This window comes from Myiozetetes cayanensis, unplaced genomic scaffold, assembly GCF_022539395.1.
Source record: "Myiozetetes cayanensis isolate MyiCay16 unplaced genomic scaffold, myiCay2020 scf2-11, whole genome shotgun sequence".
Taxonomy (NCBI): Eukaryota; Metazoa; Chordata; class Aves; order Passeriformes; family Tyrannidae; genus Myiozetetes; species Myiozetetes cayanensis.
In genome coordinates this window covers 98,635,771-98,660,812 of record NW_026087411.1, presented here as the reverse complement: position 1 = coordinate 98,660,812, position 25,042 = coordinate 98,635,771, and the positions used below count along the sequence as shown (strand labels likewise).

Here is a 25,042-nt window from a genome sequence, read left to right as displayed (position 1 = left end):
AACAAAGTTGTTAAACTATGACCTCATGGTGCCTCTATCCTGGCCTAGATCCAAAGGCAATTGAAGTCAACTCCTATTGACTTCAGTGGGCTTTGGAACAAGCCCTCTTCCACTTCAGCACAAGGCTATTTTTAATGACTCAGGACAGCCTCATTGGAATCCATTTTGGCCTTTAAAAATGGAGTGTACTGTTGCCCTGGCACTGAAAGTCTCATCATGATGCTTGGCTATGATATCAGGATGGAAGGAGAGATAAAAGCCCTTTTCTTGCATCAAGCTGCTCCTGCTGGAGCTGCCTTTTCCTTGTTTCTTTTTGCTAAAATAGCAGTGCAGTTGTTTGCTTTTATTGGTTTCATCTTCTGGGATTTGGAAATTGCTTCTAAGGCAGACAAACTTGCATGCACACACAGGTACCCCACACACCCCTACCCACACAGACACACCAATGTGTCCTCATTGCTGCACACATTTCTGCAGAGGTATTTTAGCTTCATTGCCTACAATTCACTGATTGTCTATGCAAAATAATTTTTTTCGTTATAATCCAGGACAGATTTCCCAGAAGAATCTGCTATCATATTGCTATGCACAAGCACTTTTTCCATTTCTTAAACATGTAGTAGAACAACTTTCATATTTTTTGTGCTCAAGGGATTTTTACTTTATTGCCTTTAGTTTTCACAGTGTGTTGTCCTGTCTTAAAAAAATCAAACAATTTCAGTGTAACATTAAAAGGAAATACTGATTGAAAAAACAGGGGAAAAAAGATTTCATTTGTTGCTATGTTACTAGAGAGTACCTCTCCCCACAATCTAAAAAAGAAAACCAAATCAAACTGAGTTTTTAACCATATTTCTATCACATTATGATTTGTTAGAAGCAGGGATAATTTGTATTTCAGACAGTAATTAATAATAGATGATGGTAATTATGTATAAAAGAAGAAAATCCCATTTCATAAGTAAAATATAAAACTGAAGGATTATCCCTGCCTTGATATTTCAAAATCTGAATAACTTCTTAGGTTATTATGTTCTATAATATTTGTGTCATAAGAAATCATAGAATCATAGAATCATATAATATGCAGAGTTGGAAGGGACCTGTCAGTATCACTTAGTCCAACTCTTGGCCCTGCGCAGGGCACCCCAAGAGTCACACCACGTGCCTGAGAATATTGTCCAAAAGCTTCTTGAACTCTGTCAGGCTTGGTGCTGTGACCACTTCCCTGGGGAGCCTGTTCCAGTGCCCAACCACCTTCTGGGTAAAGAATCTTTTCCTGATATCCAACCTAAACCTCTCCTGACTCAGCTTCATGGCATTGTATTTTTCTAAATCAGAATGAGAATAATCTCAAACATGTTAACAATTTCTTATTCAAAATTAATTATAATTTTCAGCTGGTTCTGAACTGTGAGAGGAATAGAAGGTCAGAAGACTTTTGTTTCAAGCCAGAAGGCCTTTATCTTGCTGGATATTAATAGAACTCATACAAGGAAATATAATGAGCTTTCACTGAGCTCTGAGGACCTAAGTTACCACAGAAATGAAAAGTGCTGTTATTAAAAAGAAAAACAGTGATTACAGGTCCTGAGCCAAAATGAGCCAGGATATGGAAAGAGTCTGATCCAAAGCCCTCTGGAGTCAATCACAGTCTTTCCGTTGCTTACTGTGGAACTTTATTCAAATTGCAAATTTCTCATGGTGACATCTGTGCGTCCTTCATTGATGGATGTGGTGAAACAGTGCTGGAGACGATCACAGATAGATGCCATTGCTGCAAAATGACAATTTCCTGGCTTTGTGTAGCATTTCTTCAGTTTTGTCATGCCATTCTTTCGATGTCATTATTCATCTGTTTCCCATGGCTCTTTTCTGTTTCCTACTTTGATTTAATTCTCTCACTTTTTTTTTTTTTCTTTCACAAGATATAGTAATAACATATACAATCAGATGTAAAAAATTATTTTGGAATATGACCAGTCAGACAATATATTTTCTGTTTTACTCTATAGCATTTGTTTCTTTGCAAGTATTGAGATCGCTTTTTTCCTTCCATACAATACAATATGACACAATACAGGTAAGAAGGGTGGAAATGAAGTCCAGTATTACATTTGTGACAACGTGAGGAATAACACCATCACTCCTTTCCCACGTGAGATGAAATTACAACTCCCATGTTTTCATGTCACTTTTCCATATGTAATTTCTGATGTTATCTTACATTAGAAATATGCGGGGAAAATAAAAGTGCAGTTGTTTCCTTGCTTTTCACCTCATAGAAAAATATATTAATATGATTTCATTCCGTTGCTTTGGGAGCAGAGGAGAGTTTAGGGCCAGCTGGGGTCTACCAAACCTGGGCAATGTTGTTTGAGTTCAACCTTTGTAAGGCTTGCATGAGCACTACTGAGCCACACCACTGGTCCTCAGTCCATGTATTGTTCTTCAGTATAATTGTCCATCTCATAGCTAGCCCAAAGGGACTAAGGAAGTGCATAAATACACACCTGGAAAACAGTAAGTTGCCAATATGTAGGGGTGTTATCTCCATTTTGATCTACACAAAATGGGAGAAAGAACAACTTGTTTTCATGCAATGAGGATGTATAGGTTTAGAAGAGATCTTAGATTCCAGAAACACCATGTTATGGCAGATTTTTAAAGGTGATTTCACTCCACTAAAACAATAAGACAAAGAGAGTAGAGATTTAGTATATTGTCTTCCCAAGTAAGTGACTTGGTAAACATCACTGCCTGCTATTTCTTTCCCTTCATAGAAAGATTTCTTTACGTGCTGCAGCTGATATCTGCAAAGACAGCAAGTCCTGTCTCCAATCAGAGACGTATTTCATTCTATTTTAAATCTAGTCAACCTGGCAGAGCTGGTATGCCAAACTGTTCCATTGTTTGGTTACCAAAAAGAGAATAAGATGATTGAATGTGTCTGCATCAGATCTTACTTTCCGGACAAGCAAACTTTTCTTCCACTGCAGGTTTGACATGGGCATTTGAAACAAGGCTTTCCCTTACCAAGGTTTTTTCCTAAATACCCTTTTCTCTCTGTCCTTTTGTTTCTTGAGCTCTCTTCACTCCCAAGCTTATGTTGAAACTATTTCAAAACCAGATATTTTGCCATCTTACTGACTTTTCTCAAAGCCTCTGTAAAACTGAACTTATTGCACAGGGTGGTCTCTCCCTTCATTTTCACTGCCTTTATTGTAGGCTGTTGGAAGGGCAAGGAAAAGTTTCTTCCATTTGTTAAGGAAGACTCCACCTCTTTCATTCACAAATGACCACTAAATAGTGATATGGATACCTACATCCTGTTAATCATGTGAAGCGGTAGCTGGGACAAACTCAGACTGCTTCCTCCACATGCTCTCTTGAGTATTTGTGGCCAGGGAGAGAGATTTTAGTAGCTTTCCTATGTTATAAAATACAGCAGCGGCCATAATAACTTGCCCAAATGTCTGAACACCAGTCTGAACTTTCCTGAAGGTTTGGAGTAGGTTCTACTTGAATTGTTATTGATAACACAAGGTCTCATCATGGATTTAAATTCATTGGATAGCAGAGTTCAGAGGTGTTTCAGGAGGTCCCAATTCATCACTAGAACAACCTTCCTATGAAATGTTTGTCCAATCTGTTATTAAAACCTCTAACATGGAGAAACCTCAAAATCATTAGCCTGTTCTGGGGCTTTACTGACTTAGCCATTAGTAAGTAAACCTTTGTTTCATTTCATCATCCTTTTTTTGCAGGCTAAAGCCACTGTTTACCTATCCACTATGGACAGAATTATTAACCAAATAATACTGTTGGTCATGGCCTTCGGATTTAGGAGATTATGCTTTCAAACAAGAGCAAATCTAAAATGTAAAAGTGTGAGGCCTGAATTCAGCCAAAATACAGTGGAAAGGTAAGACTTGGCAAATATATGATAACGGCAACAGTAGAAGAATTTAGTGAACTTCACTTTCATTATAAAATATCATTTTGGAATATCAAACTGCTCAAAAACACATAAACAATTGTGTTAAGTAAGTCTTAGAGAGTTACACTATATGAAGAATTATTATTTAGTACATTTTTGAATAAGGAAAGATCAAAGCAGGCATTCTTCATGGGGATTTTTGAATGTAACACACCCATCTATTTTTAAACTGATTAATTGCTCTAAAAACAAAGATCAGTCAGAAACAATAAAACAGAGGGGACTGTAGACTACATATAAATATTAAAGTGAAGACATATGGCTTCTGGCACCAGTGTTCTGCAGTTAAGCTGGAACAGTGAAGAGAATGGAAAGAAGGAATATTACCTAAAATTATGTTGATTTAAACTGTGAATGTCCTGATATGGACCTTTTTATATATGGGCTACATCTGGATATATGAAATTGTGAACTGTTAGATGGAAAAAGCACACCTGCATACCTGATGAGTATAAACAACTACAAACAGAAGAGTCACAAAGATGGCCCCATGTGTGCCAGGTGAGTTTAGGCAAGTTTGCTGCACAAAGAGCTCAGCTGACTGTTTCTAATCAGAGCTCAGAACAGAGGACACCAAACCTGGAGATAAGTCTAAATCTTGCATAACTTGTGAGATAAACCTCCTCCGGAGGTAACTTTCTTTCTGTTGAATGTAATGGGAGGCTTTGCTGTCTAATTTGTAGACATCCAGTTTGGTTGAGATGAAAAACCATGAGAATCAGTGTGAGAAACTCAGTTTTGGCCTCCTCAATTACAGCTCTGTGAAAGGAACTAATGAAAAATTTTGCAGAGCAATAGAAATTAGGCCCATCAAATGTAAATACTGGAAATCTGCATGTATGCATGTCAGAGGAAGATTTTGAAAAAATAAGGCTGCTTTGCAAATCTCTGTTTCTTTTAGGTACATTTTCGCCATTGCTATTTATATCCCAGTTCCCACACTGAAGTGGGATGGAAACTTGCTGTTTTACTGCAAGGTTTTGTTGCATGTTGTGTGACCACTACTAGAGCCATCACTGCTGTTTGATGAAGCTTCCTTTATTGTTTTTCAAAGTCAGGAGTTTCTCCAAGATATTTAAAGATTTGCTTGTTTGATAGAACAAAAGTAAGTGCAGGAGACAATGCTGAATAGTATAAAACAAGTGACTTCTGTGGTTGCTTTTTGGTTCATTTCTGGGCTGGCCTTAGCATATGCTTCTAACAATACAACAAAATGTTCTTAAAAACAAAAGATGGGAAAATCAGGGTCAGAAACTTTGCAAAGGTGGTATACAACCTTGTTTCTTTGGAAAGATACCAGGTTCTATGAGCAAGGTCAGCATAGACTGCCATCTAAAAGTCTAGTTGCCTACAAAGGCAGCAGTTCCCAGCCCTGTCTCCCAATGGGTTTGGATCTTTCATCAATGGCACATTGTCTGGCTGAGAATGGAGTCTCTGGCTCCCGTCAACTTTCTACCAGTATGCTTAACTCTAGCCTGGGCAGGGAAAATACTGACTGGAACAGCAACTTTGAAAGGGTGCCAGTCTATGATTTCAGCCTACCTTCTGCCAAGCTCAAAGTCTTCTCAATTTCCTCACTCCTTTCATTCAGTATTTTTCCTTGTGTTTGAGAAGAGTTTCCCATACACACCTTCGGAACTGCTTTATCATCCTTTGTACTGGTCTAACTCTTATTAAATGTTAACCTATGAGATGGTGAAATTACAGTATTACAAGGTTTTGTTCTTGAACATACCCTGTATGAAGATGCTAAGTGCCCCTCTTTGGTGACCCTGGCTGGAGTTCTGAATGAAGGCAAATCTATTTGTGCTCAATCAGGTGGCAGTGCTGCTGCCATGGAGGGAAGCGTCCTGCCAGCAGTCCTGGCTTAAGTAGATTTGCATAGCAGATGCAAAGTAACCCTGATATGCACTTTTTGACACAGACAGTTTATCAAATACAGTAGAATTAGTCTTTTACACAGGTATGCTATGAAATAAAGTATGTATGTTTTTTCACATGAACATTTTACACCTTGATTTGCATTTTGGTGGGTTTTCTCCTTTCACTTGTATTTGCATGGTGGGTTTTTGTGGTGGTTTGATTTGGTTTACTTTAGAATTACACTGCTCTGTGTTTCCATCTTTTTATTTAGTACAGTGTCCTCTTGTACTCTACTGGACAACTCTCCTCTAACTCTTTAGGTTTTGTCCCTGCCCCTACTATGAATCTGCCCATCCAGATTTTCAGTTGACATAACATTATTCATATCCAGGAAGTTACCGAGCTCCTGCTGCTTTCCGCTTCTGTTTAACTATGGATTAAACACACAGACTCTCTTCAGCTGCCTGCAAGGTCTCACCATTTTGCTAACTGGGAACACATTTTTCAGAAGTGACAAGTTGGGAGCAAGTTCCTGGGAGAAAAGGGTTACTGGTACACATCAATGCCCTCGACTGCTGCTTGCTTGCCAGTCTATATTGAGAAGACCTGTGTCTTCTATCTCCATGCATAAAAGAAATGGAGTAATTTAAAGTAATATAAAAAATAAATGGCAACAGCAATTTATGGAACTATCTAAAAACAAGCTAGAGCAATTCAGGTGATATAAATCCTCCAGTATAATCTGTGACTAACAACACTGCTGGCTGCAGGCAGTACAGATTCAAAACACTGAAAGAGAGCCACAATGAAAGCACTACTCCTCAGAGTAACTGCAGACTACTAAATCTGGTTGTTTTCTTGTCTCTTAGCCACTCTCCTTTAGCCTCACATGTTTTTTCAGAAAGCTGATGCTAAAGTGGTATCACATTCCAGAATATCTTCATCCTCCATGTTGGGGAAGTGTCTACAATCCCAGATATTTCTGTTGAACTGAGTAGCTTACTGTCTTCAAAAAATATGGCTAGTAGAATTCATGTCTTTGATACTCCATATGTGGAGACAAGAGGAATCAGGAAAGGTGCTTCTCTCATACATCTGTAAGTGGGTCAATACACCAACACTCTGCATGGAGGACTTATTAACATGCTGTTCGGTTGCTATTTTTCCACATTCTTCCTCAGTTGTTGCAATGAGTAGATGTTTTATTCTGACATAGAAATTAGTCACAATATTCAGAGGTTATTTGTGCAATACTGCTGATCGCTGATGCCAAAGTCTGGGAGGGCATTAGCTTCTGGAACTTCTGCTATCATCAGCATATATTGTGCAATAACTCCTAGAAATTGTGTTGAGACCACAGAGGTATTAAGTATGGAGAGACTTAGGGTCAAAATGCCCTCCAAGTCACTGCCTGTAAAGGCTTGGGCAACAATGATATTCACAAGCTTCAGGACTGCCTAGTGCCTGACTTCTGGGGGATTATCAGCTTAGTTAAAAATCTCCTTAATTTTTCACTTAGTCAAGAACTAAATGCACAGTAATATCTGAATAAAGGTTGTAGGCATTTGTTGGTTGTTTTTTTTTTCCAGGTGGTTATAGCTTTCCCTTCCAATAAAAACCAGCATTTCTCCTTCTATTTAAAAAAAGAAAGAGAATATCCTGTTTAGTCGATGACAGGCTGTTTGTGGCTACCTGATACCTGGAACATGCAATTCAGGGCTGACTTGGCATGAAGGAAATAAGATGTATGCAAGATATCTTGTTAAAAACAACCAATAAAATGCAACGTCCTGTTGTATTTATTACGTATTCAGAAATCTTATTCTTGGAGCTTGTGCTGTAGCTTGGTTTGGGCTTGTTTGTTTGGGGATTTTCATAATGAGTGAAAACTTGCAGGCATACATACTTATTGTTCAAAAGCCAATGGATGGACATAGGGAATCCAGAACTTCCTTTTCCTTTATGATGAATGCCTTTACACCTCTCATGATTTTCCAGAAGCTGCCTCATAAATGGGTCACTCACACATCACACAGGGAGTTATTTCTGTGTAACACAGAAGAGGCTGCAGGAATCTGCTGCAGGGCAATCTCAAGCCGCACTGTGGTCCCTTCCCAGGATGAAGAGTATGTCTCCAGGTGAAACTGCAAAATAGACTTGCTGGTATAGATCTGCAGAGCTGGTTTTCCAGGTATAAGGATGTCTATCTAATGGTTAAAAATTTGAATTTGGTCCTCTCTATATGAAAATACATACAATATATTACTCTTCAGCAATGCAGAGTAGAAGAGAAAAATTAAGAATTTGGGATTTTGTATTTGAACGAGCAACTGAAACATGTATTAGGCTGGAAAGCCTAATCGAATTTTCATTGAGTTTCCTTTGTGTAACATGAAGGTGTCTTTAAAATTAAGGCATCATCATATCGAGGTATGTACTACTGAACACTTCTCAGATGAAGCACATTCTCATATGTGATTACTTAGTCATAAATCAAATCTTTTTAGGCAACTTGTTAACAGCAATTTTCATTGGGCTGTTCCCACTAAAAGGAACATTTTTTACTTTGTTTTACTCACAGGGGGTTTACTCAAGTTTAACAAGATCTGTTCCTCTAAATCACTTACTACCCTTTTTTGCTTTTCCCTTTGAATCTTTTTTCATCTCATATCTTTGTATTAATTCAAAGTAATAATTTTCACTGGCAACTTGCTAAATGGTCAAATTAGTGACCAAAAGATTTCGTTACCAGGGAAAGAAAAATCCCTAGTAGCAAGGAGCACCTTTGATATTGCTTTGTCAAAAATAAAATCAGGAGGCCAGGCTAAACCCAACATAATACAAGTAGAGGCCATCTTGCCTGGATTATAATTAATTTTGAATTCCTCCTGTTGCCATGACACCATGTATGAAAAGAAATAAGCCAGGCATTGTGCAGCACTCAAGAGCTTGCTGGAATTTTGGGTTTTGATTCTTATGTTTAAAATAGCAAGAAAATTCCAATTCAGTGAAACAAAAGCCAGCACTAATACCACAGAGGTTTTCCTCTCTGTGGAGTGGAAGAGGGGTACATGCAAGATATCTTTTGAAATTTTGCTTGTTAAAGGAAATAATAATGAATTGGAGATGTTTCCTTAAAATGTCTGATTCCACTCCTGACAAATCAAGTGATTATCACCTTTTCTAATCTTTGTGGAATATCCTCATTTAATATTCCCCTGTGACCACCCCCTCCCAGCTGCTTCAGGGGCAGCAATTAGCCAGAGCACAGCACACAACCCCCACACCCATCACACAAACCTTATGTTGAGCCTTCAGTACCTCTTCAGAGAGCTAAGAGAGAACGAGTTCTTCAGGGTGGAAAAACCTATCTCACACAAAGGACATACAGGACACTCCAGAGAGGAAATAAAATTTTTCTGAACCTCATGTTCTGACTGTTTTTATGGCCTTTGAAGTGATTATAATACTTTTCTATAAACAGAAAATGTTTTCTTCTCATGCTGACACATTGAATGCTCCTTGTATCCAGGGGCTTTGCTTGTAGTGTTTCACACGTGGTTGTTGAATATTCAAACATAAAGGTCTATAAAATCCTTCCACTGGGGCATTCTTAGGTGTTTTATTGGCAAATCCCGCCCAACACAGACTTATGACTGAGATCAATAACTGTCAGTTGAAGAAACACTGCAGTCGTCTCTGTGGGGCTACTGTCCATGCCTGTTTGGAGAGGGTCATCTCTGAGCCCAGACAATCATGAGCACTGCTACTGAATGATCCACAGTGCTGTGAGCTGCAGGAAAAGAGTGGAAAGGCAGCTCTCAGCTGCTTTGCTCGCACTGGATAGCAGCTAGAGCTCCTCTACAAGCCCCATATTCTAACTGGAGTAAGGAAAGTCACAGTCCATCCAGCTGAGAGTGGTGTTATAACCCTACTGACCTGTGCTGACAGGCTGCACATTTGAGGTTGCCATCAAAAACTTGAAGATTTAAAGTACTGAGTGTCCTGAAGGGTCATTAAGGTATCCCGTGATTTAAAGCAGATGTTGCTGGAACCTCAGGCATTTCTCAGTTTCCTTTTCCTCACAGCCACAGCTTTTCCTCACAGCTTCTGGCCAGACTCTGTGGCTCAGAAGGCATTTTCTCAGGCTTAATATTAAAAGCTATCAAAGGGAGATGGTTGCACCCTCCCTACAGAAATCTTTAGGTTTCAGAGGAGCCCTGGGAAGTCTCTGGAAGGACAAAGGATGTTGCTTGCTGGTACTGTAGCTTATCACATTCAGTTTATTCCCACATGCAAACAGCAGAGAAAATATCTGGGCAATTTTTAGGGCAAGGAATAAGCTTCAGTTAGGGGGCCAGTTCTCACATAACGTACTCACATTTTAACTCAGTCACAACCCCCTCCGCCTTCCCTGAGTCTTAGTGGTAAGAAAATGCCAGTAATTGACTGCAGAACCTGCAATGCAGTACATCCTGAGATCACAAGTGAAAGAATAAAAATTGCTGGTAAGGATGATGGCATCGAGCACCAATGTACATTTTGGTCACAGCACAGGTAGAGGTGACAGAGAGAAAGATGTTCTTTCTCAGTGCCTGTGCTTTCTGCTGCTCTGGATCTCTATACTTGCTGCTTCAATTTGTAGGAAGCAGTGAGATGGCCCCTCTAGATTTCATCTTCCATGGGCCATTCTTCAACACACTGCAACTAGAAACATTACCCCGCTGCTGGGAAGCCAGGAGGAGCTGCATGGAACACTGAAAGGCTGGAGGCATCCTGAACTGTCAAGGTTCTCGGTCTGTAACTCCTGATCGATGTGAAGGTTGGAAAAATCTGCTTAACAAAATGCAGGGACATGGTGGGAGTAAAGTGTTAATGGTCTGGTAAGATACACTGTGCTACCCCAATCCTCTAATTGCACCATTTTTGTAAGAAAATTTCAGGGTTCTTAAAAGGAAAAATGGATCCAGCTCAAAAACATGCTCCAAACAGGCTGTAATTGTCATGAACTAAAAGTTTCCTGGGAGTCCCTGAAAGTTTTCACTTTGCTTTACTTGAGGGCTGGGCAGGGAAAGGAAGACACATTAACTTTGGAACATATATAAATAGAGTGAGGTAAAGGCAGAACCACTCACAGCAAACCCCCCATTGCAGCTTGTCTCCCCTGCCAAACATGTTGACTGCTGAATGGATGGTTAGTTATTGTTTGGACAGTTGCATTGTTTCTGCTGAACATCTGTATTAAGGAACACAGATACGACAGCAAGCATGGTTAGAAAAGGAGAAAAGAATAATTTGGCTCAGCTACAACATCCGTCAATTATAAAACAGAGAAGATGCAATGTTATTAGTCAATAGTTACTGTTTGTAACTGATATTTAGTGCTCCCCCTTCTCCCAGTGTGATTAGTCAGTGCTCTTTGAACGTGGCATTTTGAAAGAGACCTCTGGTATGCACCTCTCATTTACATTTGTAGACTGGAACATCAGCTTTTGAAAGTTCAAACACTTCAGCTTTTTCCTTTTCAGAAGAGGTTTATACACTCTTGGAGAACAGGAGCAATAACATATGTTAATATCAGAGACTAGAACAGCCCCAGCAGAGTGTGCAGGCCCACCATAACATTGTTATTTTTAGCCGTATCTTTACAATTAGCTCTGCGGAGGCTTTGAAATACAGACTTTACAAGCTCGAGGTGGAAATCTGGTTCACAGGGATTTCTCTGGGAAGCCTACCCGCGCTGAGCCGTGGCGATCGGCGGCTGCTCCCTGCTGGCTCGTGGTAGCACCGCTCGCATGGCTCTCTGAAACACCCTTCCAGGGGGCTTTGCTAACGCAGCGGGAAAAGTTTATCCCTATTCCAGCTCAGGAATTCCTCACTCCACCTGTACCCCTCGTTACATGAGACTTCAACAAATGAGTCTACTAATAATTAGTAAGGCATGAAAAAAAAGAAACACTGCACTCTGCTCATCTGCGGAGGCAGTTTTAAATGCAATTTTACACAAGCTCAAGCATTTCTCCCATGGCTAATCCCAAAAAAATGACAGTGGTGTTCTCAAAATACAGTAAGATCTCAGGATTTTGAGGCAGCCCGAGCATTTCTTCCACCTATCAAAACAGCACCTTGAGGGATCAGAGGGAAAATTGTAACTGTTTAAAGAATAGCACACAGCAGTGAGATCTCAGGAATGGCTGAGCCTGCATCCTTAATTTAGACTGGTACGAGCACGTCAGGCCTACAGAACCTTCTGAATTATTAATGACATATAACTTTTTTCTCCTACAGTCCACGTGAAATCAGTTTCATATTGTGTCACACAAAAAAGATCACGACAAATGAAGAAGCTCACTGGCAGAGAAAACCCTGTCAGAAAAACACAGTTCTGATGCAGGTGTCTCTTGCACAGCACGATGAGTTCTCTGCTCACCTAAAATGAAAATCCAAACTCACTACAAGACAATGGAAAGGCTAATTGTTTTAATGAGCTCTCAGCATCCAATTCACAGCAAAGATGAACGGAGTCTGCCTCACTCAAGCTTATAGGCAGTTGGCTTTACTCTTACAGCTACTTGGTGAAAAAAGGCAGTGTTTGGAAGAAAGAAGTGATTTAATTCTAATCATAATACACTTTCTTCCACGTAAGCTACAAAAAATATCACAGAACCTTTACCAGTCTATTTAATTTGGGCAATCTGCATTGCTCCAGGATCAGATTTCTTGCTCTGAAAAATTAAACAGAGAATTTCTTCTTCCTATAATCATATATATAATAAGTACACTGAATAGAAGCCACATTTGACATTTAAGGAGATGCTGCACATAAAGTACATATCAGCTAGACAGATACTATGGGGACTGAGTGAGGACACCTAGAATTTATTCCCAGGAGCTCTCTTCATTGGGATCGAGGTTCAAGTTTAGCATTTATATACTGATTATAGTGTTAATTTAATTTTTGGCTTTAAAAAACCAAAATAACTAGGAATACTGGAATAAATTCCCAGTTATCACATTTAACTTGGCAATGTTCTTTCCTGTCACCCACCACAAAAGAACCGTAATCTACAGTCTCTTAAGTGCACTTCCATTGCCTGCATGTCTGAGTTGGATTGCATGATATACAGCTTCTAAACCTTTTGTGTATGTGTCCCATGTGTTAAGTGATAGTCACCACACACATATTCTCATCTGGAAACACTGAATGGGAGCAGAGTAACCTGGTTCTAATTTGCACCACCAAGTGCTGCCCTGGTATCTGAAAGCAGTCCTTACCATAAGGCACTCTATGACTGTTTCCCTCAGTTTTAGCCATGTAAAAGTTATATGCCTGGACAAAGACAGTTGTCTAGACTTCCTCTGTCACAGTGCATGGGGAAAAACCCACACCTAAGACGCAGCTTGAGAGGCTAAAAAAAGAGGCTAAAGTTTGTTTATACAACTATTTTAGTAAGAAGTGTTAGGACATGATGCAAAATGTCCCAAAGACCTCAGGAGATGTGTCTTTGCATTAACTAAAGTTAAGCCAGACACATGAACGTCAAGACAAATCTCATACTTAAGTGGTGTCAGATACTAGGCTGAATGTTGGGCCCCAGAGTGCAGAATCTGGGTAGCAAAGGCTTCCTTGTATAAAATAGCCTTACCTATAATTATCAAAATCAACAAAAGTTTACATCAGTTTCACTATATCCTGCATAAAATAACTCTTGGTATAGATGCAGTCCTAATAGGCAAGTTAACACAAAATAGCACAAAAATCTCCCATCAGAAACTTCCTAGCTGATCTCCAATTAAAAAAAAAAAAAAAAAAAAAGGTGTTTTGTAGGTGTTTGTTTGCATCCATCTTTGTAGATGGATGCACTGTGCTTGTAGGTTAACAGTGTCAATTCCTAGCACTACCCCCATACATGTGTGTACACAATACCATTTCTACAGTCACATCTCCATTCGTACCACTATGACTAGCAGAATGCTAGAACTAACACAAAGTTTTTGTGCTGTGCAATTCTGCTGCCTCACTCTTTCAGATTTTACAGGACAGTTAATGCCATGATTTTGACCTGAACTCTCCCATCCAATGCCCAGGTACACTTCAGGAATTATTCAGGGCCTGGGGCCCCTCCTAGCAGAATTTATTACTACTGATGTGGGTCACATCCAGCAACTGAATGATTCTGGACACTATTTACTAGTACATATATGGGCTATAAAGTTTGCCATTTAAGAATTCAACTTAAATGTTCTAATTTTAGATAATCGACTGTTACTTGAGAGTCTTCTGCAGTGCTTGATTCTCTGATGACAGACAGTTGTGAAGAAACCCTATCACACAGTTGAAGGCATGGGTTAGAAAACCCTTCTACACCAAGGTAAGCTGAACCTGGCAGAGACTGAGGAAGTGCCCAGGAGCTAAATGTTACTAAACTACATGATTACTGCATGTGACTGCATAACATTTGTTACCAATACCTGCTCCTAGAATATATCAAAACCTCTTGTAGCTTTTATAGACTATTTTCTGCCCAATTAATTGACCAAAATATCTAAACTGATCTTATCCTTATGGAGAAAGATCATTACGCTCCATGAAAATACAATAAGGAATGACTGAGTAGCAGCTATTACGTGGCCCTGATTGCTCTAAAATTGTCAAGTATAAAGCATGTAGATGCATATTATTTATGCACGTCATTTTCTTGAAGAAATTTTGCTTGTTCTTTTTTCACGGGGAGAAACAAATTGTGAGAAAAACAAAGACAAAAAGTGAGAAAGAAACTATGGGGACTGAAGGTATGTCTGCATTCTCAACTGCAATTCAGGCAAAATGCAAAGTGCCTGTTGGTGGAGTCAAGAACACTGGAGCCCATCATCACTGTCAGAGTTAACTGTGCTCTGTTTGTTGTTCAGGAGATTGAGCTTTGCCTTTAATAGTTTCCCTTCTGCATGATCAAACTGAGAGAAATACAAACTGCTCACAGCCACCTCCACCAGATCTAAACCTGTGGTGTAAGAATATACACACCTCAGAGCGATCCTTGGGGCAGCGTGTTCACCTGGCTAGAGCATCCATCAGTGGACTGCAACAGGAGCTGGACCAAAGACCCAGTTGTGGGTCAAATTAGCTCTAGAGATACTCAGATTCCCTCTTTTAGCTAAACTGGGAGACAGTGAGTCAGAAACCACAATTATGTCCAGAAGGGCAGCAGGAGGTCTCCAGGCTGTGTTTGCTCTGAAAGACAGCGAGGCAGAGAAGCCCAGAGAGTCCCACAAAAGTACTTTTCTTTAGCAGATGTACAGAATTGAAAAGTCACTATGAAGAATCACAGGAGACACACTCATTTAAAATATCTATTGAAATTACAAATTAAACTCTTCGGTATGATTCAAAGTACAAAACACCACATTAAAAGGCATTCAACAGCTCTTTTATACATCACAGTGTTAGTGGCACAAAATGTACTTACATTTCAAATACATCAACAGAACTATTTTTACACTCATCAAATACATTATTTATACATGTGCATGACTCCTTCATGCTTATCCCTATACAAGTTTAAAATACACCATGATAAAATGATCAAGAAAGGTTCAGTCATGGACCACGTACCTGTACCTAATGTTCCTGAAATTCTTGTAAGAGATACACAAACCAAAGCAATAATGAAGACCACAGGGCTCTAAACACAAACAGCATGCCTTACTTAGTATAAGTGCATTAGCAATTAAGCGCTCATACAGGCTTTTTTTTATGTCCTTAATATCACTGTTATCAACAACCATACTCTACTTGTTTTTCTCAGGCTTTCAGATTACGTATGTGAAATGTACAAGCTTTGGTTTTTGAAAAAAGTAAACCTTCACAAAGCTTTATGCATGCTGCACCTCACTGGGATAACGGCCTGCATTAAACACATTTATTCCTATACAGTAAAAGGCCTACAGATGAAATGCACAGAATTTTTATCTTCCTGCCTATAACATTAAAAAAAAAAAAAAAAAAAAGGCACCTCATACTTTTCTGACCTATGAATATTTTATCCTGTTAGCTCCATAAATGAAAGCTTTTCACTAATTTTGTTTCCTGCATGTCAGGAGATCAGATGTAAGCTGAGATCTGATCCAGTCAGCTGTTAATTGGGATTTTGCCTAATTCATAAACTGGAGTATTTGAGGAAAGATTATGCTATTTGGTATGTGAGGGAAAGCATCTTGACATGCTAAAGTCAATAGAAGGATGTTTCAGGATGACTGCCAACATGAATAAAATTGAAATAGCAACATAAGCCAGTCAGCTTTTATATATAATCATTCATCACAAACCCTTGAAGAGCCTCAAAACTAATTAATTTGCCCTCACAGCCCTCTTGTGAAGTAGACAAACATTGGTTCATCCAGTAAAAAGACGGTTAAATTGAGATAAAAGGAGATAAGTGACTTGTCCAATGTGGGGGAAAACCCAAAGCTACCACCACTGAAGTTGATGTGGGCTGTGCTCCTGATGTCTCTCAGGACTGACTTCAGCCCAACTAATGAATGGTAAGCCTGGGGAAATCCAAAGCCTCTGGAGTCAGGACTCAACACTCACTAGACATGACACCAATTCACCCAGAACATGCAAATGAAGTACATTACAAACTCCATTAAAAACAGTATTTAAGAATGGGCCATTCACTTAAGAGTTGGACTCGATGACTGTTGTGGGTCCCTTCCAACTCAGAATATTCTGTGATTCTGTGTGAATGCAAAACCCCTAAATGACAGCAGAACCATAAAAATGCAACAGAAATCATACTGTGATACCTATTTTTCTGGTGAAAATCTAAAAAGCCATAGCTGTTGTAATTTCATTTGAAAAGCAGCAGAAATAGACGTTACTTTTTCCACGGCAGGGTGTTTAAATGTCAGAGTTTAAAATAATGTATTTACAATTCAATTTCAGGGTATTAAATGTCACAGTATGAACATAAGCTGTAACATTAAAACACTCTGAATATAATACATTACCACCAAAAGTTGCTACTTTGGAACCAAATCAACATTAAAAAAATAAAATAACAAAAATAATAATAAAAAAAATCCCATACAGAAGGAATGACATTTATAAAATATAATATAATAATGGCCAGTCTTCGCGAGCGAAGATCCGGGGAAGGTCTTTACACCTTCCAGCCTGCGCATTGGATTTTTTTTTTTTTTTTTTTAGGTGAGACACAGTGTGCGCGGAACTGAGCCCACCCTTTAATCCTAAGGTTCATCTGCCAGGGCCAAGCAAGCTTGGACGGTGACAGCGCCGCGCCTTTACCACTAGACCACCAGGGGCTCCGGAATGACATTTAGCAAATCTGAAAAGACTAGGTATTTGGTAAATATATGTAGGCATATAGTCTATCCCAACAACCAGGATGTGAAACAAGACCTGTGTCATAAAAACCTCCAGCAGCAATTCAAATATGTTGAGATCAGAGATATACTGACATAGTTTTCCCATTATATATAATATATAATGTTACCTGTGAGCATCAATTATAAATTATTATTCAAAAAATTTCTATATTTGCAAAGGACTTTTTCTTTACGTTTTGTTTTAAATTTGGAAATGCATTAATTTTGACATTGATTGTTAACTGGCCACACAATAGTCTGGAAAACTCAAGTTTGGCTGTATTGACACATAAAGACTAAGAAAGGTGTAGAGAAAATAAACCTTATCATACTAGGACACTTGAATACTGTTCACAGGCCACTGAACCTCTGCTGTTTACTATGACACCCGTAGTATAACTACATGGTCATCAGTCGCAGCCACAATTCAGCAAAATCTCTTAGTGCCCCCAGTTAGAATACTAATAACTCATGAAATCTTCAGATCCTGTTGTCCGGGTTTTTCTTCTTCACCAGTTAAACAGAATTACAGGGCCATGGAGGAAAGGCCACAGTTCAAGCTTACCTGCAGGAAGCTGTCCTTCTCAGAATCCTTCACAGAAGGTTTTCTGCACAGTGAAGCTATGACTCAGGACAACCCAGATGCTTGGCTTGGCATATCTCTGGGACATGGACTGAGCTGATATCAGAGCCAGAGGGAGATAAGCACTTCACTGCCTGCTGAACTCAGCAGTGCTTTAGATACCCTTGGGGGCTGGCAAACAGTGATCAAATGCACTACCCAGTCTCCCCTACAGATATTTTTTAAGAACAAAGAAATTTTTAATAACAAATTCTAAACTACTACAAATACTCAGATAACAAAAGATCTTAACTGCACATTTCCATAAACAATCTGAAGATATCAGAAGGAGTTCATATTTGCTGGAAACCAGCTATCCTTTTTCTTCACATTATAATGGTTGAACTCATTAAAATCAAGACAAATAAGTGAACTAAAGATAACCTCCAGCTCCTGGAGCTAAAATCTGTGGTTAGACACAGTTTGAATTTGAAAAGCATTAAACCTGGAAGATGGGGTAGGAGAATAGTTTTATAAAAAGACAGTGGCCCTTTTCAAAACTGTGCCCTACAGTATTTTTATTAACAGATAGACAGTGTAAAACAAAAGATAAAGAGTAATTTTTTATGCTTGAGCTATGAAAACACATTCCCAGCCTGTGACAGCAGACAAAAGCAGTTGTATTTAAGGGTCTTAAGACATTTTCAGTGTAAAGTTATTCTGGCTTCAAGATATCCATTCACCTCAATACATTGCCAATGCACAGACCAATGATGATGAAAAAAATGCAGTCAGACTTCAGTCTACAAGCCACTCAAAAGGTTTTCCTTCAGTACTACAGGCATATACACTGTTTCAGGTGCTTCATATTTCATAGCAAGAAATTATCAGTCAAATTCTTGTAGGCTTTAAAATCAAAGCAAAATGGTTTTCAACAAAATATTTCTAAAGAGAAACCACAATGATGTAGTATGTTGGCTAGCACACTTTACCACCCTGAAAACACAGCACTGAATACTGCTAAACTATCAAGTGATTATTTTTCAAATAAAAACTTATTTTGTTACAGTATTGTTATTAATACAATACACCACATATCATACAATATTAACTCTGAAATGGGCTAAGTAGTTAAATGTAAAGTACAACTTCCACATATATCCCAGGCTTTTTATTATTAACTACAGGGATAACCATGATGTATTTTTATATTTAAAAGGAAAGATTCATTGATAACCCAAGAGTCTGCTAACTATTAAAGTTAGTCCTGTATTTTTTAATAATTGCCCTAAAGACAGAAGCAATATATCTTGAACTTCCAAAATATTTCAATAGCACAGCTATTTACACATTTGGTTTAAATAGGATTATATATATATATATCTATATATCTATGTATCTATAAAAAGATTAAGATACCTGGATTAGAAGTTATGTAGCCCTATAAGAGTAGCAGAACCCTAAACAACAGCAAAAAATAACAATTCAGAAAAACACTAGTGGTCCAGTGGTAATCAATACCATCAATGCATTTTTAAAAGAACCTTGATTAGATAGCAGGTTTGTGTCACCACTCAACCCTACAGCTTCACCAATTAATTTTAAAATGTAGCTTTTAATCAAACAAATTTCTTATAAGACTTTACAAAATTCGTGGAAGGCAGCAGGATGAACTTTGTCCCTCCAACCCTCCTCAAATTTCAAGAAAGGCATAGGATGGCCAATATGCACCTTACTAATTTTGTTATACTTGGAAGAATAGGTACTAGAAAGGACACTGTGATGGCTTTAACAAAAACAATGTGTAACAAACATAAAAAAGTCACACTAAGTGTGACTATCTGATTTAAATGATAGGCAACTTAAATATATACAGGAATAAGACACCAAATCTGGAAGCAAACAGATATGCAGAAGTTTATATTTGTATGCTTTTTCAGCTTGTTTTGCTGATGTCGTTCAGTACAGTTCCCAGTTCACCAGTAGGGCAGCACCAACATTTTGCATTAATTTTAGCAATATCACCTCTTCATTTCAGATAGCTACCCAGGTCCGTGGTATCCCTTTAGCACCAAGCTTGCCTTCATTACCCTCCTTGTCTATTATCAAGTGATCTATAACACAGTAATAACAACAGTTCCTGGAACCAAGACTGTGTGTCAGTTAAAAGCAGAATGGGGCAAGTAAGGCTACAGCAATGTAAGTGCAAGAGGGAAACATAACAGCACAACAAAATAAAAACACATGTTGTGATGAGTCCAATCTTTTCGCAGCCTAGGTAGGAAGAGGGTCATCATCTCCTTTATTACATTTGCACTTGCAGCACAGAACAAATGGTGTAGCAAGTAGAAGGAAAGGGGAAGCCACCAAAAGTAGAAGACCAAATCCTGCAAAAATTCCTACCACCTGCAAGAAAAAGGGATAACACTGCATCAGGGATAGCATTGTCTATATTACATGTCTGCTGAACCAGTGCATCATCAACTGCTGTCAAAAAGACCTCAGCAAACACCACTGACCTTGCCAGAGCCAGGACTCGCCCCAGGTGTACACTACAGACAGCTCCTGTGACCAGCAAATGTGAGGGAAAGCAGAACATTCGTGTTTCATGGCTCCAGTCAGAACCATGCCACACAACTCGGTTCCATTGCAGAAAGTGATGAAAGAAAGGCTTTTTGCCTTTTTGAGTTTTCCTAGATCTCAAACAGCTAATAAAGCAAATGACTACTCAAAAGCTTAGGAATTTCAGTCACAGATTACAAACACTACAGACTATAGGAGGACTTTGCATATGTAATGGCTTTCTGCAGCCAGACTTAAGCTCATTCTGCTGCTTCAGGGGACAAGATCTAACACTTTCTAAAAGCATTTTTTCATTGACATTTATTAATTACCCTCTACCCAGCATGGGAAGAAGACCACAGACTTACCCATCCTGTCAGTGTGCCAAACTAATAATTTCTACAGGGCTGAAATTTGGAAAATTATTTAGAAAAACATTCAAGTTGAAGTTCACGGCCTGAGAAAGTTCCCCATTTGCCATAGGCAACTGTAAGAGCGATGCTGCAACAATATGCCCACAAATTATTTGAGAAAATAATTTAGATTTATTCACATAAGAGTGCCTGTGAGTAATTTTGAATAATGAAGGCAGGAGTGGAATGCTAATATGCTAGCAAAACCTCACAACAGAAGGCAAAATGAAATTAAGAGTGCAGCATTCATTAAGAATTCTTCTAAGTATAGATACACCACTCCAATTAGCTGCCAAATATTTAATTAGCCACGGTATAGATGGGACAATCCACTAGCACTTTTGCTGGCCACGCACAATTTCGCATTCTGATTACCCTGCACATCGTTTTGCCATCACTTCACTCCGGGAATTCCGGCAGGGTGAGAGGGCCGGGTGGCTGCGGGAGATGGCGCTGTGGGACAGCGCTCACCAACACCGGCTCCGGCACTCCTGCATTCTGGCTGTCGAACCTCCTTGCTCTATAACTTTATTTCTTCCCAAGAGCAATTTCTTTTTCAGTTTCAGAGGTGGGCACGTTTCATAACTCCTTATTTTTTGGTGGCGCTGACAATTGGTTGCAACTTCCATTTACTAATCTTTGTGTTATCCCCCACTGATATAAACCAAAGCTGAATTCTCATCTTTAAAAAACACAAGAGCTGCAACTACTGCCATGCTGCTTTTTAGAGACAGCATGCCCTTGTCTAGTTCTTTACAGCTCAAGCCAAATGCACCGGTCAGACAGAGCCAAGATAGAAATTAGCAATTCAATGGACCAAATTGATTACTGGAAATTAATATTAAATATCTATTTACACCTTCCTTTCAGCCTTAATATGCCATCAAAAAAATCATCAAGTTTCATTTTGTTTGTTGTGTTGGTTTTCTTTTTGTTTGGTTGGGGTTTTGTGGGGATTTTTTGGGGAGTAGTGGTGGTGGTGTGGTTTTCACTTGTTTATTTTTAAATAAAAGTGACTGTTGAGTATTACTTATTTATTTTCTACTTGGTTGTTCACCTTCTGAAGAAATTGCTGCCTTACTCAGCATGAAGCCATTTCCTCTGGCCAAAACCAATATTATTTTAAACCCACAAACAACAAATCAAAGGCTCACCTCAATTTACTTTGGGTAAATCTAAGAATAAACAACTTAGTCAAAGAAACTTAACATAAGGAAACAATTGCAGTGTTGATTTGTCTTTAGTGGGTTTAGCAGAATTATATCCTGATTGCTAGAATATGATCACTTCCCTTCTCAACAATGAGCTGGTCAAACATACCGTGTATTAAACATATTTGCACAAACTGCAGTGGCTTAGAACAGATTCCAACTACCAGATTAATTGCCTCGTATTACAGTTGTATCAAGTAAGCTTAATGTACCCACACAGTTCCTAAGATACCAATGGCTAAGCCAAGCAAAACCCAGTCCATAGCTCAGGCACCCAGTGCTGCATGTGAAAGGAGAGGGGTGAGACCCTTCTCCTTTAATTTCAGTTTAGCTGTTTGTCCAGACTTGAGAGTTATTCTATACACTTGCGGCTTATGCTCGAATGGAAAGAAATCTGTACTTCAAGAAAAGTACTTCATCTCAAGCTAAGGTAGCTTTTTACAGGCACACAGTTTAGGAAGAGATGACTCAGATACACGGATGTCCCGTATCTCCAAAGTGACTGTAAAGGCAGTAGAATGGACCAAATCACACACTAGCATTTATACTGCATTCCTGTTGGGCCCAGTAACACTGAATCTAGACTATAAGAGCTATTCCCACATTCTTTGCAATTGTAAATTTGAATCTGTATTTGAAACTACTGATAAGCCTTCAGGGTTACCTTCTATCCAACCTATACAAATGAGGTAAATGGAGTCCATAGAAAGATAAGGACTGTATTCAAGCTAATTCCTTGCCAGTTCTGGATCCGGACCTAAAGATCTCTTGCAAGAAGAGCTTTCCTGTTAATCATATGGATGGTGGCAGCCTAGTTTGTCCTCCAGGTTCAGTGAGAACATATTGGGACTGGCACTAAAGTGGCTCTGCAAATATACCTTTTCTCATTCTCAGTGGCTTTTTGTCAAGGAATGTCCCCTCTAGAAGAAATAATCGTTCCTCTCCAAGCTACTGCCCTCTTTAAATCTGCTACGAAAATCAGTTACTATTTGGCATACAATTTTACCCTTAAGTGTAAAATGAGTAAAGCAAACAAAGACACTATGACAGCAGTAAACCTGTACAGACCTCTTAAAGATCTGAGCCTTACCTGTGTCCTGTGCCAGATAACAGATGCCCTGGAGTGACCCAGCTTGTTTCGACAAGGTCCTTTGTCATAATGTATAAGGAGAAAATCATCCTACAAAATATTAAATGAGAAGGTAGGCAATAAACAGAAGTTCTTCAATTTACAAAATACTATATCCTAAGAACCTAAAACCAGGAACTGTACAGGAAGATAAAAGCAGGTGGATATCTCCAGGTCTAACCTTTCCAAAACACTTCTTTTACAGTTATAGATATATAGTGAATTCTTCTCCCAAAGGCTCTCAAGCTGCATATTTAAATGCTAGCATGGAATTTAGTAGAAGATCCAAGAAGATAAGCTGGCTATTGCATATATTTTACACACATAGAGAAAGAACAAAGGAAAATGAATACTTATCTATCAGTCCTGCCATCCTCTCACAAATCAGCCAAGACAGCAGGCCTGGTACCACAGGAATGCTGTTTTTTAACTGAGCATGTGAGAAGCCTGTGACTTCAGGACCGTTATTAAAGTATCAAATGAGACAACAACAGATTTGAGTCGTCAAGAGTAGCTTTCAGGAACCTAACTTTCTTTGTTATTGTTAACAATGCTATAAAGTAAACCTGATAACATGGAAACAGATGTTGTATATACACTGATCCTTGGGAACGATAACAGGCTGATTTTAAAAAAATATAAACATATGACAGCAACAGCTTATAGACTGATAAATTCCTGGTGTTGGGAGAGTATTGTATTCTTTTTCCTATGTCAGATCTATTTCTTGTCCCATGGAATACAATGAATGGTAAACAAATCTGACTGTTAGTGACACACCAAATCTAGTTTGTCTGTTAAAACTTCCTCAGACTAAGAGTGTTGCTACATTCATCCTGTATCTCCTTCAAGAAGGGCACCATTTAAAAATAACTACTGAAAAAAAGCAACGCCCTTCCTCCATGCTAGTTGCCATAAAAGATTATAACCAGATTATTGTCATAAAATTTTACTTTTAAATAATTATTTACTGACTCACGCAGACCAAATGCTAAGATCACACAGGTCAGACAAGTAAAACAGAGCATACAAATCCTATCAAACTTCCAGCAACAGCTCTGGTGGGTTGTGACCAAAAGCCAGTGACCTATTTATTCAATTCACTAAAGACACAGCCGCATGGCAAAGCAATGAACTTCTAGGTTTCTGAGAGCCAGAGTGAAAAGCATATACTCACATCGAGAGATTCCAGACAGTACCAGCAAAAGGCATGTTTGCAATTCTTACACATCATTTGGGCACAGCCTTCATCTCTTTCAATGTAAACTTTACACTTTGGACAGCGTTTGATTGGAGCGTTGTCATCTTCCATTTTAAAAACTGAACTGTGGGAGAGAGTGAGAAATTAGTAAGATGTGTGGCCATGTCAGTTTAAAGAAGACCATCTAAGAACCACGCTACAAAAGCAAGCCTGCTTTTTTGTTAAAAGAAAACCAAAACAAACAAACAAACAAACAAACAAAACCAATATCAAACATATCTCTGGTAAAGGTGTTTAATGACTACCATGTCTACATAAAAGTTTGGATGTTTTCTTTACCACATATTTTAAGAACTGTTTTTGTTATCTAGTGATACTAATAGATATTAAAGTGTCTTCTCCTGGAATATATCAGATAAGCAGCTAGTTCACACCTAAATGTTTTGTACCTCTAGGTCATTTTCCTTTTTTCTCCCTTCTTTCTCAGAAAAGGGAACAATTCTTTGATTGTACAATAAGCCCAGACCACATTCCTTTGGATTGGGTACCAGGGAGAGATTACTTGTCTCTGCCCTCCTTGAGGATTCTCCCTAGGAAATTCCCTCCAAATGAAGAGCCATAAGGTTTTGGGGGCATGTTATTTTTCCAGAGTTGATCTCTGTCTCTGTTGACACAGTCCTAAGAAGTCACTCTTCACGAGTTAGCATCAGCAT

General features: G+C 38.8%; 1 protein-coding gene across 4 annotated transcripts in view; it reads right to left on the bottom strand.

The window, feature by feature from the left end:
* Window positions 1-15,201: 15,201 nt before the first annotated feature.
* The window catches only part of RNF144A (ring finger protein 144A), a 64,469-nt gene continuing 54,628 nt past the window's right edge, over window positions 15,202-25,042 (bottom strand). For all 4 annotated transcript variants that reach the window (XM_050314484.1, XM_050314485.1, XM_050314483.1 and 1 more), the window contains 3 exons: window positions 24,306-24,453; window positions 23,090-23,179; window positions 15,202-20,219 (listed from right to left, as the gene is read on the bottom strand). In XM_050314484.1, coding sequence (XP_050170441.1) covers window positions 20,088-20,219; window positions 23,090-23,179; window positions 24,306-24,453 — 370 coding nt within the window. In that variant the 3' untranslated portion in view covers window positions 15,202-20,087. The remainder of the gene's footprint in view (window positions 20,220-23,089; window positions 23,180-24,305; window positions 24,454-25,042) is intronic.